Source organism: Hyperolius riggenbachi, chromosome 10 (assembly GCF_040937935.1).
Source record: "Hyperolius riggenbachi isolate aHypRig1 chromosome 10, aHypRig1.pri, whole genome shotgun sequence".
NCBI classification, from domain to species: domain Eukaryota; kingdom Metazoa; phylum Chordata; class Amphibia; order Anura; family Hyperoliidae; genus Hyperolius; species Hyperolius riggenbachi.
In genome coordinates, this window is record NC_090655.1 from 212,399,373 (window position 1) to 212,416,484 (window position 17,112).

The 17,112-nt window shown below is 48.7% G+C and overlaps 4 protein-coding genes across 4 annotated transcripts; 3 read left to right on the forward strand and 1 right to left on the reverse strand.

The window, feature by feature from the left end:
* LOC137534434 (histone H2B 1.1-like) lies at positions 1 to 381 on the reverse strand. Its single transcript, XM_068255926.1, has one exon. It carries the CDS (start codon positions 379 to 381, stop codon positions 1 to 3), a length of 381 nt encoding a protein of 126 aa, XP_068112027.1.
* A 302-nt stretch (positions 382 to 683) lies between these two features.
* Positions 684 to 1,076, forward strand: LOC137534426 (histone H2A type 2-B). Its single transcript, XM_068255920.1, has one exon. It carries the CDS (start codon positions 684 to 686, stop codon positions 1,074 to 1,076), a length of 393 nt encoding a protein of 130 aa, XP_068112021.1.
* A 1,570-nt stretch (positions 1,077 to 2,646) lies between these two features.
* Positions 2,647 to 2,993, forward strand: LOC137534436 (histone H4). The gene has a single exon (XM_068255928.1). The coding sequence runs from the start codon at positions 2,653 to 2,655 to the stop codon at positions 2,962 to 2,964; it is 312 nt and encodes a 103-aa protein (XP_068112029.1). The 5' UTR covers positions 2,647 to 2,652; the 3' UTR covers positions 2,965 to 2,993.
* Positions 2,994 to 11,251: 8,258 nt separating this feature from the next.
* LOC137534412 (histone H1A-like) lies at positions 11,252 to 16,622 on the forward strand. Its single transcript, XM_068255908.1, has 2 exons — positions 11,252 to 11,870; positions 16,552 to 16,622. The coding sequence occupies exons 1-2, from the start codon at positions 11,252 to 11,254 to the stop codon at positions 16,620 to 16,622; spliced, it is 690 nt and encodes a 229-aa protein (XP_068112009.1).
* The last annotated feature ends 490 nt before the right edge of the window (positions 16,623 to 17,112 follow it).

The following is a 17,112-nucleotide window of genomic DNA, read 5'->3' on the forward strand; positions in this document are numbered from 1 at the left end:
TTACTTGGCGCTGGTGTATTTGGTGACGGCCTTGGTGCCCTCGGACACGGCGTGCTTGGCCAGCTCTCCCGGCAGCAGCAGGCGGACGGCGGTCTGGATCTCCCGGGAGGTGATGGTGTGGCGCTTGTTGTAATGAGCCAGACGGGAAGCTTCCCCGGCGATGCGCTCGAAGATGTCATTGACGAAGGAGTTCATGATGCTCATGGCCTTGGAAGAGATACCGGTGTCGGGATGTACCTGCTTCAGCACCTTGTACACGTAGATGGCGTAACTCTCCTTCCTGCTCTTCCTACGCTTCTTGCCGTCCTTCTTCTGGCTCTTGCTCACAGCTTTCTTGGAGCCCTTCTTGGGAGCAGGAGCGGACTTGGCTGGCTCAGGCATTCTGTGCAGTTTCTGGCTCTGGAATCAGCCGCTGAGAAAACAAAACAATGCTCGGCTGTCGCGCTGCTGCTCTATATATTGGCGGCTGGCTGCGCGCGCTTGTGGAACACTCGCTCTGCTATTGGTCAGAATAATGGTGCTTTCATAACTCCGCCCTTACGAGGCTACTATTGGGCCATCTAACAACTGAGCAGCCATTGGATGCATTTGGCAACGACCAATCAGATGCTGTTAGTGGGGATAAAAGCAGAGCAGCGGGATGGAGGCGGTAATATTTCTCCTGCACTCAGAGCGGAAGCATCATGTCTGGACGCGGCAAACAAGGCGGCAAGGCCCGTGCTAAGGCCAAGACTCGCTCCTCCCGGGCCGGCCTGCAGTTCCCAGTCGGCCGTGTTCACCGTCTGCTGAGGAAGGGCAACTATGCGGAGCGGGTGGGGGCCGGAGCTCCGGTCTATCTGGCCGCAGTGCTGGAGTACCTGACCGCTGAGATCCTGGAGCTGGCTGGCAACGCCGCCCGGGACAACAAGAAGACCCGCATCATCCCCCGCCACCTGCAGCTGGCTGTCCGCAACGACGAGGAGCTCAACAAGCTGCTGGGTGGGGTGACCATCGCCCAGGGGGGAGTCCTGCCCAACATCCAGGCCGTGCTGCTGCCCAAGAAGACCGAGAGCCACAAGGCGGCCAAGAGCAAGTAATTCCCTGCAGCAGCGGCCGCCGGACACACACAGTACAGAACCACAAAGGCTCTTCTCAGAGCCACCCACACGGTCTATACAGAGCTGATTATACCATATATTTCGCATTCTATAGTTTATGCACCTGGGAGATTATGTACAGCACTGCTTTGTATTAGTTTATACCGGATTTCTGTACCTAATTTGTAGTTTCCCTAATGCCCCCTATAGCCAATCTGAGAAGTATAAGCTGTTTGCAGAGACCACTGCAGGTGAATTAGATTCTATAAAAAGATCTATCAGCCCAATACACAAGTGATGACGTTCGGGTTGATCCTGCTGAGTGCGGGAGACACCGCTTCTGGTACATGTAGAAAGTAACTTACACTTCACACGCATGTTCCTATAGTAGCTCTATAGGCGTGTAATGTATGGAGGCCGACAAGTCCTCAGACTCCGCGCAAAGCTCTTCTATAACAAAGTGTGCAACAGTGCTATAAGCAGGCAATGCTGTTACTATTACTGCACATATGGTGGTGGATCTCCTGCCGGCTTTTTTTAATACTGTAGAAAACATTTCTTTAATTTATAAAGTATAATGAATGCATTTGAGGATTAGTGTTTCAATCACAACCACCCAGTACAAACAATAGGAAGTGTATCTGCACACTAACTGCCTCATTCACAATATGCAGAGCAATATTCTGGCAATGCTATTGGCTGGGCGGAGAAGCTTCTGTAGCTATGATTGGCTGAGGCAGAGCAGTCGCTATTTTCATGTTTGCCGACGAAATTCCTCGGAGCTGCCCGGATGGATGTGCGGTTGTTGTAGCGGGAGCTTCTATTCAGCATTTACTATATATTCCCCGCCGTATTCAGCCTTTCCTCGGCTCTGCTGCTACTATAATGCCAGGCCCGAGGCAGAGTTCCCCCATAAGAAGCACGTGAGGTTTGTGTTTCTGCTGTAACATTTACAGGGGGAATCCTGGAGGGACACAGATCGTCATTTAGCAGCACAGCCGTCACATTATGCCCAGTGTGAGGGGAAACATGCCGGAGAGCCTATGCAGAAGTGTTACTTGTGATGCTTTGTGAGCTGACAGAGCACATCACTGCCAATATAAGCCCTGATCTGTAGGGAGCGCTGCTGCTAAATGTCAGAAATGTAACATTGTATGTAATATTAGAGGAAGCAGAACAACCAACACTTAATAACTTATAAGAAATTAGACACATACAAAATGATTTTTGCAAAATCCGCCTGTGGCTCCGCCCCCTCCAAAAGTACAAAGTGTATCAAAGAGCAACATTCAGGGTCTGAGAAAATCATGATTATACTGAATCACCGTTTAGTTCAGTTATAAAAATGCTTGGATAAGCCTCCGCACGTGACACACAGGGAAGCGTTGCTACTGCTACAGTGTATATTCATTATACAGAAAGAAAGTAGCTACAACTGTTATGAGGGTAACAATGATACATCCGCCCGTGGCTCCTCCCCCTCAGCGCAGTCTCCTGTCAGGTCCGCTCAGCCTGTATAAGAGGAGGGGAGGCGGCAGCGCACAGCATTGTGTATCTCCAGCAGAGAAGAAGCATCATGTCTGGCAGAGGAAAGGGCGGTAAAGGTCTCGGGAAAGGAGGCGCCAAGCGGCACAGGAAGGTGCTCCGGGACAACATCCAGGGCATCACTAAGCCCGCCATCCGCCGCCTGGCCCGCAGAGGGGGTGTCAAGCGTATCTCCGGCCTCATCTATGAGGAGACCCGCGGAGTGCTGAAGGTTTTCCTGGAGAATGTCATCCGCGATGCCGTCACCTACACCGAGCACGCCAAGAGGAAGACCGTCACCGCCATGGATGTGGTGTACGCCCTGAAACGCCAGGGGCGCACCCTCTACGGCTTCGGCGGCTAAACTACCCTGACTCCATCCCGACTACACAAAAGGCCCTTCTCAGGGCCACCCACCACCTCTATAGAAAGCGCTGTTGTAATACTACGTATGTACACAATTATTCACACTGACACTTATTATAGCGTCTGGGGTTGGGGGAATACAGTTCTGTATTGACACGGTAGGTGATACATGTACTACATATCAGACTCCGCACTTTATTTTATGAAACGGGATGATCCATAAGATGCACATTTTTGAGGAAGGATCACCGCCTCCACAGAAGCGCTATACAGTACTGTATGTATTGATGTCATACATGGAAGGGGAGTGATAAGGAGGTTAATACGCTCTGTATCATGTGAGGTCAACTGGCGATACATTGTAACCATATGGCTCCCGGATACACTTGCCTGAGCACCTTGCCAGCTGTGTTTTTAGCACAGAAGACCTACAAACACGTAAACGTTGAATCATGTTGCTGTTACATGTGAGCTTAGTATGTATCTATCTGAGGAAACAAAGTATCAGCTTTGCTGCACATATTCTCAGGACCACCCACCGCCTCTATAGAAAGCGTAGTACTTTGTGCATCAATGTCATATTGATGGTTACATTGATTTCCGTCATAGTATCGGGGAATACAGCTGTTTTGTATTCATACCCCAGAAGAAAAATGTTCACCACATGGTGGCAGCACTTTGTTTTATTATACAAGAACAAACGAGTATTGAACAGTTTCTATACACTGTAGCAGGCCAGGAAGTGAGATTTGATACATTATACACAGGCCCGGATTACCGACCAGGCAACAAAAGCAGTACTTGGGGCCCTCATTCAGAGTCAAAGGGGCTCCATCAGCACATAAACCAGCCCTTGCCATCCTGTCAGCGGTGGCTGGATGGTATAATGGTTAAAGGGACTCTGAGCAGTACAGTAACTATGGAAAGATGCATATCATTTTAAAGCTCTCTTTCTCCTCTTTCCAATGATATATAAACCGTCTCCCTATGCCTTTTGAATCAAGTATGTCTGCACACCTATATATACCTGCAGTGTGCTAGGGTCCAACAACATATCTTTTTGCAACAATAATAAATTAATATTTTTTGCTACATTATTCCTGAGTGGTGCTTTTTAACCACCCTGGCGTTCTGATTAAATCGCCAGGGTGGCTGCGGGAGGGTTTTTTTCAAATAAAAAAAAAACTATTTCATGCAGCCAACTGAAAGTTGGCTGCATGAAAGCCCACTAGAGGGCGCTCCGGAGGCGATCTTCCGATCGCCTCCGGCGCCCAGAATAAACAAGGAAGGCCGCAATGAGCGGCCTTCCTTGTTTTGCTTATATCGTCGCCATAGCGACGAGCGGAGTGACGTCATCGACGTCAGCCGACGTCCTGACGTCAGCCGCCTCCGATCCAGCCCTTAGCGCTGGCCGGAACTTTTTGTTCCGGCTGCGCAGGGCTCAGGCGGCTAGGGGGGCCCTCTTTCGCCGCTGCTCGCGGCGAATCGCCGCAGAGCGGCGGCGATCAGGCAGCACACGCGGCTGGCAAAGTGCCGGCTGCGTGTGCTGCTTTTTATTTGATTAAAATCGGCCCAGCAGGGCCTGAGCGGCGACCTCCGGCGGTGTTGGACGAGCTCAGCTCGTCCAGACCGCTCAGGTGGTTAAAAGGTTTCTTTTTTCTCCCTATGCCTTTTAGTTTTCGCTATTATCGCAATCGAAATCGTGGTCACGGCAATTTCGATCGTGAAAATAGCAAACTAAAAGGCGTAGGGTGGCAGTTTATCTATCATTGGAAAGAGGAGAAAGAGAGCTTCAAATTGATATGCATCTTTCCATAGTTACATTGTATTACACAGGACGACTTTTCTCCAAATTCGGCAACTCGATTCAGTACAATGCAATGAAATATAAGGAACTCAGGGAGATATAATTATAAACATCATGCTGGTAGGTGTGAGGATGTAATTAATTAGTTGTGGGTATGCTTAAAGACATACCCACAGGCACTGCTCGGAGTCCCTTTAAGGGCTATACCTCTGACACAGGAGTCCAGGGTTCGAATCTCGGCTCTGCCTGTTCAGTAAGCCAGCACCTATTTAGTAGGAGACCTTAGGCAAGTCTCTGTAGTCTCTAACACTGCTACTGCCTATAGGGCGCGTCCTAGTGGCTGCAGCTCTGGCGCTTTGAGTCCGCCAGGAGAAAAGCGCGATATAAATGTTATTTGTCTTGTCTTGTCAAATGATGCCGTGCGCTGCTGATTGTCTTCAGAGCCAGGCTCTCCTCCTAGGTTCCCCTCCTGCTACTGTGCACTCTGCCGCTGCCCACTCCTCCCTCCCTTCCCACAGAGAACCACAGCTGCAGCAAGAATGATAGCAGCAGATGGCAAACGTTCACTCACCTATCCATGATCCAAGCGATAGAGATCCCATCATCTGAAACCCATCTGTCTCTTCTACAGTGCAGCCACTCGCTCTGTTCTGATTCTCAGATCAGACAGGAAGTAGGAAGTAGTAATAGTGGTAGTAACAGAGCGGCAGCACTCTAGAGGAAACAGATGGGCTCCGGATGACTGGACCTCTATTGCTTGGATCGCAATAGGTAAATGTGAGTCATCTGGTGCTGTCATTCTCCCCCGCTGCAGCTGCCTTCTCTGCTGGACTTCCGTATTCACTGGGATGGAGGCTGCATGGTGGCTGTCTAGTTTGGGAGGAAATCGGTTGTTCGGTGGTGGGGGTGGTTATGTAATTCTGTCTGGGGAACGGCTTCCGGTTTGGCTGTGTCCAGAGCTTTCTGCTATTGCCAGGCTGGAGATGCAGGGGGAAAGTGCTGCTGCTGTGATATCTGGCGCCCTCTTCACAGGGGTGCCCCAGACCCTGAGTGCAAATGTCCCAGCCATTCATCTTTCACTCTGCATTTTGCCGCTGCTATTCCCTGCATTGTGCACCCACAGAGGAAAGCGGGCTGTTGCCCATAGCAACCAGTATCTCGGCTGCCCCAATATGTGCGGCATGTTGCTGTGCAGCTGCATCTTCTGATTCTATTACGACATGATGGGGGGGCCCAAATCAGTTACTTTGCTTAGGGCCCCATTTAGCCTTAATCCGACTCTGATTATACATAGGGAAGGAAGGGAGTATTGAGCAGTTTCTGTACACTGTAGCAGTAGCTGAGATTTGATACATTATTATACATGTATTGCACAGTTTCTGTACACTGTAGCAGTAGCTGAGATTTAATACAGTAGTATACATGTATTGCACAGTTTCTGTACACTGTAGCAGTAGCTGAGATTTAATACAGTATTATACATGTATTGCACAGTTTCGGTACACTGTAGCAGTAGCTGAGATTTAATACAGTAGTATACATGTATTGCACAGTTTCTGTACACTGTAGCAGTAGCTGAGATTTAATACAGTATTATACATGTATTGCACAGTTTCTGTACACTGTAGCAGTAGCTGAGATTTAATACATTATTATACAGAGGGAAGGAGCGAGTATTGAGCAGGATCTATACACTGCAGTAGTAGGTGAGATTTAATACAATGGGCTCTATTCTCAAAGAGCCAAAAGTACCGCAAAATTTTACCGGTAAATTCCCGCCAGCGGTAAACTCCGCATTTTTTTAGCATTCACTAACATTTTCCGCATGTTTGCCGCATGCGGGAAAAAAGATGCGGAAACAGGCATTATTCATGCGGGAATCATGCGGTAAAAAGGTCGCATGAAAAAGTGTTTAAAAAAAAAAAGTTAAAGTCCACCAAGCACAGCCCTTAAGCCTCCACACTTCATTAAAGTCAATGGGATGCGGAATATATCACCTACTTCTTGTAGGTGATAAAAATTCGGTAATTAACGAAGAAAAGATGCGCCTGAACATCTTTGAGAATTGATCTTTTATTGCGGAAAATACCGACTTTTGCGGAAATTTTACCGCATGAATCCCGCACTTTTATCACACTTTTTCCGCATGCGGAAAAAACATGCGGAACATTTTGAGAATCCCAACTTGCCGGTATTTTGGGTGCAAACTTCCCGCATGTACTTTACCGCATGCGGGAAGTCTTTGAGAATAGAGCCCATTATTATACATAGGGAAGGAGCGAGTATAGAGCAGTTTCTGTACACTGTAGCAGTAGCTGAGATTTCATATGTTATTATACATGTATTGCACAGTTTCTGTACACTGTAGCTGAGATTTAATACATTATTATACAGAGGGAAGGAGCGAGTATTGAGCAGTTTCTGTACACTGTAGCAGTAGCTGAGATTTGAAACATTATTATACATCTGGAAGGAGCGAGTATTGAGCAGTTTCTGTACACTGCAGCAGTAGCTGAGATTTGATACATTATACATCGGGAAGGAGCGAGTATTGAGCAGTTTCTGTACACTGTAGCAGTAGCTGAGATATGATACATTATTATAAATATGGAAGGAGCGAGAATTGAGCAGTATCTGTACACTGTAGCAGTAGCTGAGATTTGATACATTATTATACATAGGGAAGGAGCGAGTATTGAGCAGTTTCTGTACACTGTAGCAGTAGCTGAGATTTGATACATTATACATCGGGAAGGAGGGAGTATTGAGCAGTTTCTGTACACTGTAGTAGTGTTGGGCGAACAGTGTTCGCCACTGTTCGGGTTCTGAAGAACATCACCCTGTTCGGGTGATGTTCGAGTAGAGATGAGCGTAATGACCTAATTACGATTTTGCGAAATTTCGCGTAATTAGTGTAATTACGATTATGGCCGTAAGTACATAAGAGCACAATGCTATACAGTGGCGGGTGAGCGGTGTACCACTATTCCCAGCAGCGACACAGAGCACAATGCTATACAGCGGCGGGTGAGCGGTGTACTACTATTCCCAGAAGACACAGAGTGGCAGTAAACAGAATGCTATATAGTGTGACTGAGCGAGCGGTGTACTACTATTCCCAGCAGACACAGAACAGTAAACAGAATGCTATATAGTGTGGCTGAGCGAGGTACACAGAGTGGCAGTAAACAGAATGCTATATAGTGTGGCTGAGCGAGCGGTGTACTACTATTCCCAGCAGACACAGAACAGTAAACAGAATGCTATATAGTGTGGCTGAGCGAGGTACACAGAGTGGCAGTAAACAGAATGCTATATAGTGTGGCTGAGCGAGCGGTGTACTACTATTCCCAGCAGACACAGAACAGTAAACAGAATGCTATATAGTGTGGCTGAGCGAGGTACACGGAGTGGCAGTAAACAGAATGCTATATAGCAGTGGTTCCCAACCCATGTGCCGCGACACATACATGTGTCGCGGCAGCTTTGGGTATGTGTCGCGGCTCTCGGAGGGGAAGCGCAGTGGAGGGAGAAGAACTGTGGGCAGCGGCGGAGAAGGGGGCCATCTCCCCCCCTTCTCTCACCTTAGGGTGCTCTGCCTCCCTCACTCTCCCCTCCAATACTAACTGTGGCGGGCTGGCGGCACTTGGCAGTGGGCGGGACTTACCTTCCGTGTCGCTCCATGCGCCGGCCGGAAGTTCTGGCTCTGCAGCCACTGCTCTGGTCTGGATCAGGCCAGAGTAGTGGCAAATCATCCCGCGCCGGCGACGAGACCAGACGGGACAGAGACACGGAAGGTAAGTTCCGGCCCTCTGCTAGCCACCGCACTTGTTCCGGAGGAGAGAGCGAGAGCACCCTGATGTGCCGCTCTCCTTCCCTCGCTCTCTCCTCCTGGGGGGGGGGGGGGCACCTGGCTACATATACTGGGCACATATCCCTGGCTACATATACCCCTGACTACATATACTGGGGACATATACCCCTGACTACATATACCAGGGACATATACACCTGCCTACATATACTGGGGACATATACCCCTGCCTACATATACTGGGGACATATACCCCTGCCTACATATACCCCTGCCTACATATACTGGGGACATATACCCCTGCCTACATATACTGGGGACATATACCCCTACCTACATATACTGGGGACATATACCCCTGCCTACATATACTGGGGACATATACCCCTGCCTACATATACTGGGGACATATACCCCTGCCTACATATACTGGGGACATATACCCCTGCCTACATATACTGGGGACATATACCCCTGCCTACATATACTGGGGACATATACCCCTGCCTACATATACTGGATACATATACCCCTGCCTACATATACTGGGGACATATACCCCTGCCTACATATACTGGGGACATATACCCCTGCCTACATATACTGGGGACATATACCCCTGCCTACATATACCCCTGCCTACATATACTGGGGACATATACCCCTGCCTACATATACTGGGGACATATACCCCTGCCTACATATACTGGGGACATATACCCCTGCCTAAATATACTGTGGACATATACCCCTGCCTACATATACTGGGGACATATACCCCTGCCTACATATACTGGGGACATATACCCCTGCCTACATATACTGGGGACATATACCCATGCCTACATATACTGGGGACATATACCCCTGCCTACATATACTGGGGACATATACCCCTGCCTACATATACTGGGGACATATACCCCTGCCTACATATACTGGAGACATATACCCCTGCCTACATATACTGGAGACATATACCCCTGCCTACATATCCTGGGCACATATACCCCTGGCTACATATCCTGGGCACATATACCCCTGGCTACATATACTGGGCACATATATCCCTGGCTACATATACTGGGCACATATACCCCTGGCTACATATACTGGGGACAACTGGCTGTTTGTCATTATGTGCATTTACTGGTGAAAAGCTGTCTCTTATGTGCATTTACTGGTGAAAAGCTGTCTCTTATTATGTGCATTTACTGGTGAAAAGCTGTCTCTTATTATGTGCATTTACTGGTGAAAAGAGGTCTTTTATTATGTGCATTTACTGGGGAAACGCTGTCTCTCATTACCTGCATTTACTGGTGAAACGCTGTCTATTATGTGCATTTAGTGGGGAAACGCTGTCTCTCATTACATGCATTTAGTCTACGTGTCACGGAGATCTGAACGTTTGGTTTGATGTGTAACGACTCCAAAAAGGTTGGGAACCACTGCTATATAGTGTGGCTGAGCGAGCGGTGTACTACTATTCCCAGCAGCGACACAATGACTGGGAGGACCCTGGCTAGCGTGGCTGGAGCGTGAACTACCCTGCCTGCCTACCCAAAGCTAAACCCACAGATAAATGGCGGAGATATGACGTGGTTCGGGTATTTATTTACCCGAACCACGTGACAGTTCGGCCAATCAGAGCGCGTTCGGGTCCGAACCACGTGACCCGTTCGGCCAATCACAGCGCTAGCCGAACGTTCGGCCACGCGCTCTTAGTTCGGCCATGCGGCCGAACGGTTTGGCCGAACACCATCAGGTGTTCGGCCGAACTCGAACATCACCCGAACAGGGTGATGTTCTGCAGAACCCGAACAGTGGCGAACACTGTTCGCCCAACACTAGGCCTGACCACAGATGGCACCGCTGCTGATAAGCAGTCAGCAGACACTTGTTTACCAGTATGTATAAATATATAAGGCCTCTTTTCCATTGGCAGGCGTTGGAATGCCTGTCTCACTCTTATGAATAACGAAGATATTACAACTGCCTGTTTGCTGCCTGGTAACTGCTTGTTGAGCACACAGCTCAACAGTCTGTGGACAAGAGGCCTAATGCAACATTGTAGTTGGGAGATACAAACACTCTAGACATCTTATGTGTGATGTAGGCCCATCCTATGTGCTAGTATCCTGCACATTTCTCAGCCTGATATTCCCCTCCAGGGGTCAGTAGCCCCCCAGCCCCATATGATGCATGGCGGAGATACTTTTCTTCATATTGAGGGGGGAGTGACAGAAAACATTGTATATTAGACGTTGTATTCCCCCTGATAATGATGGAGACAGAAGAGATCGGGGGAGCAGTAAGCAGAGCTGGTCACATAAGAGCGGGATTTCCCGGCCGCAGCCTCCGCTCAGAAGCCCCCCGGAGCTGTAATGGGGGAGGGGAGACCCCTGCCAGCCGGGCGGCCACACACAGGGGGCACACTGCTATATTCCGGAGGGAATAAACCCACGTTTCTCCCGGTAGGAAACACAAGCAGAGAGCCGAGCAGTGACAGCTGTGTGGAGAGGAGAGGGCGGCAGAGAGTCCGGATCCCTCCAATAGGAAGACGAGGCGCGCTCCTATCAGCAGCCAATGGCAGCGCGGCTGGAGAGGCTATATATGCGCCGATTGGCGCTCTCCCCGCAATGTTACACTGTGTTGTGCAGGAAGATGGCAGAGACCGCACCAGCAGCCGCCCCTCCCGCAGCGGAGCCCGCCGCCAAGAAGAAGCAGAGCAAGAAGGCGGCAACCGGAGGAGCCAAGAAAGCCAGCAGCAACAAGCCTTCCGGTCCCAGCGTGTCCGATCTGATCGTCAGAGCCGTGTCCGCCTCTAAGGAGCGCAGCGGGGTCTCCCTGGCCGCCCTGAAGAAGGCTCTGGCTGCCGGAGGATACGATGTAGAGAAGAATAACAGCCGCCTCAAGCTGGCCGCCAGGAGCTTGCTGACAAAGGGCACCCTTGTCCATGTCAAAGGTACCGGCGCCTCCGGCTCCTTCAAGATCAGCAAGAAGGAGGGCAGCAAAGACAAGGCGGCCGCCAAGAAGAAGCCATCCGCTGCGGCCAAGCCTAAGAAGCCGGCTGCTGCTGCCAAAAAGGCGGCCAAGTCCCCAAAGAAGGCTAAGAAAGCCCCCAGTGCTGCCAAGAAGAGCCCGAAGAAAGCGGCCAAGAAACCGGCGTCAGCTGCTAAGAAGCCAAAAGCTGCCGCTAAGAGCCCGGCAAAGAAGGCAGCCAAGCCTAAAGCCGCTAAGAGCCCGGCAAAGAAGGCAGCCAAGCCTAAAGCCGCTAAGAGCCCAGCAAAGAAGCAGAGGCGTATCTAGGCAATATAGCGCCCATGGCAAACACTGAGATTGCGCGCCCCCCACCCACCAAGTAGTCACATGCCTCCAGATAATTTATCAAGTAGTCACTGCCCCAACTAAAAATGTAATTAGTAGTTTTTATTAAGTAGTTACACACCTCCAGATACAATATGTAGCCAATATGTAATTCAGTAGCCAGGTGCCTCACAATAAGCATTACATTCAGGGGCATCAAAATCAAATAATTAGGTAGCCTAGCAAAGTACGGCAGGGGTTAGATTGTAAGCTCCTCTTGCACAGCCAGCCCGATCCCCCCCCCCCCCAAATTACAAGGCTAGCAAGAGGCCCTGTAGTGATATATAGCAGAATGCAGTAAATAGGCCCTGTAGTAATATATAGCACAATGCAGTAAAGAGGCCCTGTAGTAACATATAGCATAATCCAGTAAATAGGCCCTGTAGTAATATATAGCACAATGCAGTAAAGAGGCCCTGTAGTAACATATAGCATAATCCAGTAAATAGGCCCTGTAGTAATATATAGCACAATGCAGTAAAGAGGCCCTGTAGTAACATATAGCATAATCCAGTAAATAGGCCCTGTAGTAACATATAGCAGAATGCAGTAAAGAGGCCCTGTAGTGACATAAAGCAGAATGCAGTAATTAGACTCTGTAGTGACATATAGCAGAATGCTGAGAAGAGGCCTTACAGTGACATATAGAAGAATGCAGTGAAGAGGCCCTGTAGTGACATATAGCAGAATGCAGTGAAGAGGCCCAGTAGTGACATATAGCAGAATGCAGTAAAGAGGTCCTGTAGTGACATATAGCAGAATGCAGTGAAGAGGCCCTGTAGTGACATATAGCAGAATGCAGTGAAGAGGCCCTGTAGTGACATATAGCAGAATGCAGCGAAGAGGCCCAGTAGTGACATATAGCAGAATGCAGTGAAGAGGCCCAGTAGTGACATATAGCAGAATGTAGTAATGAGGTCCTGTAGTGACATATAGCAGAATGAAGTAAAGAGGCCCTGTAGTGACATATAGCAGAATGCAGTAATGAGGTCCTGTAGTGACATATAGCAGAATGCAGTAAAGAGGCCCTGTAGTGACATATAGCAGAATGCAGTAAAGAGGCCCTGTAGTGACATATAGCAGAATGCAGTAAAGAGGCCCTGTAGTGACATATAGCAGAATGCAGTAAAGAGGCCATGTAGTGAGTGACATATAGCAGAATGCAGTGAAGAGGCCCAGTAGTGACATATAGCAGAATGCAGTAAAGAGGCCATGTAGTGACATAAAGCAGAATGCAGTAAAGAGGCCCTGTAGTGACATATAGCAGAATGCAGTAAAGAGGCCCTGTAGTGACATATAGCAGAATGCAGTAAAGGGGCCCTGTGGTGACATATAGCAGAATGCAGTAAAGAGGCCCTGTAGTGACATAAAGCAGAGTGCAGTAAAGAGGCCCTGTAGTGACATATAGCAGAATGCAGTAAAGAGGCCCTGTAGTGATATATAGCAGAATGCAGTAAAGAGGCCATGTAGTGAGTGACATATAGCAGAATGCAGTGAAGAGGCCCAGTAGTGACATACAGCAGAATGCAGTGAAGAGGCCCAGTAGTGACATATAGCAGAATGCAGTGAAGAGGCCCAGTAGTGACATATAGCAGAATGCAGTAATGAGGTCCTGTAGTGACATATAGCAGAATGCAGTAATGAGGTCCTGTAGTGACATATAGCAGAATGCAGTGAAGAGGCCATGTAGTGACATATAGCAGGATGCAGTAAAGAGGCCCTGTAGTAGTGACATAAAGCAGAATTCCGTAAAGAGGCCCTGTAGTGACATAAAGCAGAATGCAGTAAAGAGGCACTGAAGTGACATATAGTAGAATGCAGTAAAGAGGCACTGAAGTGACATATAGTAGAATGCAGTAAAGGGGCCCTGTGGTGACATATAGCAGAATGCAGTAAAGAGGCCCTGTAGTGACATAAAGCAGAGTGCAGTAAAGAGGCCCCGTAGTGACATAAAGCAGAGTGCAGTAAAGAGGCCCTGTAGTGACATAAAGCAGAATGCCAGCCCGATCCCCCCCCCCCCCCCAAATTACAAGGCTAGCAAGAGGCCCTGTAGTGATATATAGCAGAATGCAGTAAATAGGCCCTGTAGTAATATATAGCACAATGCAGTAAAGAGGCCCTGTAGTAACATATAGCATAATCCAGTAAATAGGCCCTGTAGTAATATATAGCACAATGCAGTAAAGAGGCCCTGTAGTAACATATAGCATAATCCAGTAAATAGGCCCTGTAGTAATATATAGCACAATGCAGTAAAGAGGCCCTGTAGTAACATATAGCATAATCCAGTAAATAGGCCCTGTAGTAACATATAGCAGAATGCAGTAAAGAGGCCCTGTAGTGACATAAAGCAGAATGCAGTAATTAGACTCTGTAGTGACATATAGCAGAATGCTGAGAAGAGGCCTTACAGTGACATATAGAAGAATGCAGTGAAGAGGCCCTGTAGTGACATATAGCAGAATGCAGTGAAGAGGCCCAGTAGTGACATATAGCAGAATGCAGTAAAGAGGTCCTGTAGTGACATATAGCAGAATGCAGTGAAGAGGCCCTGTAGTGACATATAGCAGAATGCAGTGAAGAGGCCCTGTAGTGACATATAGCAGAATGCAGCGAAGAGGCCCAGTAGTGACATATAGCAGAATGCAGTGAAGAGGCCCAGTAGTGACATATAGCAGAATGTAGTAATGAGGTCCTGTAGTGACATATAGCAGAATGAAGTAAAGAGGCCCTGTAGTGACATATAGCAGAATGCAGTAATGAGGTCCTGTAGTGACATATAGCAGAATGCAGTAAAGAGGCCATGTAGTGACATATAGCAGAATGCAGTAAAGAGGCCCTGTAGTGACATATAGCAGAATGCAGTAAAGAGGCCCTGTAGTGACATATAGCAGAATGCAGTAAAGAGGCCATGTAGTGAGTGACATATAGCAGAATGCAGTGAAGAGGCCCAGTAGTGACATATAGCAGAATGCAGTAAAGAGGCCATGTAGTGACATAAAGCAGAATGCAGTAAAGAGGCCATGTAGTGACATAAAGCAGAATGCAGTAAAGAGGCCCTGTAGTGACATATAGCAGAATGCAGTAAAGAGGCCCTGTAGTGACATATAGCAGAATGCAGTAAAGAGGCCCTGTAGTGACATAAAGCAGAATGCAGTAAAGGGGCCCTGTGGTGACATATAGCAGAATGCAGTAAAGAGGCCCTGTAGTGACATAAAGCAGAGTGCAGTAAAGAGGCCCTGTAGTGACATATAGCAGAATGCAGTAAAGAGGCCCTGTAGTGATATATAGCAGAATGCAGTAAAGAGGCCATGTAGTGAGTGACATATAGCAGAATGCAGTGAAGAGGCCCAGTAGTGACATACAGCAGAATGCAGTGAAGAGGCCCAGTAGTGACATATAGCAGAATGCAGTGAAGAGGCCCAGTAGTGACATATAGCAGAATGCAGTAATGAGGTCCTGTAGTGACATATAGCAGAATGCAGTAATGAGGTCCTGTAGTGACATATAGCAGAATGCAGTGAAGAGGCCATGTAGTGACATATAGCAGGATGCAGTAAAGAGGCCCTGTAGTAGTGACATAAAGCAGAATTCCGTAAAGAGGCCCTGTAGTGACATAAAGCAGAATGCAGTAAAGAGGCACTGAAGTGACATATAGTAGAATGCAGTAAAGAGGCACTGAAGTGACATATAGTAGAATGCAGTAAAGGGGCCCTGTGGTGACATATAGCAGAATGCAGTAAAGAGGCCCTGTAGTGACATAAAGCAGAGTGCAGTAAAGAGGCCCCGTAGTGACATAAAGCAGAGTGCAGTAAAGAGGCCCTGTAGTGACATAAAGCAGAATGCAATAGAGGCCTTGTGGGGACCTATAGCAGAATGTGGCAAGGGTTAGATTGTTCTTCTTGCACAGCCAGCCCACCCCTCTCCCCACACAAGCTATGCCTGCACCCATCTACTTACATTATTGATGGCTTCCGGCAGGCAGAATGAGAAAAAGTTGGGGCTGCCAGGGATCACTGAGACTTGCAAAAGGAAGGGGGATGAAGTGCTCACCACCGCCGCGCATCCCCCGGCTCTCTGTTCCTGGCGTGATGTCCGCATCTCCGCGCCTTGTGCCTCCTGGTTGGTACTCGATGCTTCCGGTCTCCCGCGCTCCCGCACGCCGGCTCTCTGTCCCTACTGTCAGACTTTAGATTAGCGGCAAGAGGAGAGACAGACAGGGCACACACTTCCCGCCGGTGCGCTTCAAACGCAGGAAGTGACTAATGACGTCACTTCCGCATGTGACGCGACGGGTGGATTATTTGCGTACTCGTCTCTCCTCTTGCCGCTAATCTAAAGTTTGACATCAGGGGCAGGCAGAGAGCGGCGGGCGCGGGAGACCGTAAGCATTGGGCATGGGAGGAAGGGAGGTACAAGATGCGGAGGTGGAGAACAGCATGGCCCCATGGAAAGGAAGGGGGGGCGCGGGGGACTGAGGCATAGAGGAAAATACACACAAGATGCAAAGGTGGCTGGCAGCATTGGGGCAGGCATGGCGCCCATGGTGTACTGTCGCCCATGGCACTAGCCATGCCTGCACCCCTCTAGATCCGCCACTGCAAAGAAGGCAACGAAGCCTAAAGCCGCTAAGAGCCCGGCTAAGAAGGCCGCTCCTAAGAAGAAATAAGCCAGAAGCCTTCCCTTGTCTCCTCAAACCCAAAGGCTCTTTTCAGAGCCACCCACTCTCTCCTGACAGAGCTGTATAATCCCACTACAGATCATGTAACACCAGAGTATAGCAATGAATAAGTCGCGGAATAGATCTGATTATGGTAGAAATTTATCAGCCAGCTTTACAAACCAGACTGTCTCTTTCCCCTCTAAGTGAACGCACACTGGATGTAATTTCCCCGAGAATTCTGATTTAGTCTGACTAGCGTCTGCCAGATTTAGTGTTACAGGAAGCCCACCTATGAATAACGAAGATATTTCACCTACTACGTGGTGGGCAGCACGATCAGGATTGCGTAGGTGGGTTAACAGTGATGGGACCCCGGTTCGAAACCCAGTCGGAGTTGTATCTCCTCGGTGTATGTATGTTTTTCCCGTGTCTGTGTGGGTTTCCTCCGAGCATGTTGTTGTCCTCCCACATCCGGAAAGCATACAGATAAGTTAGT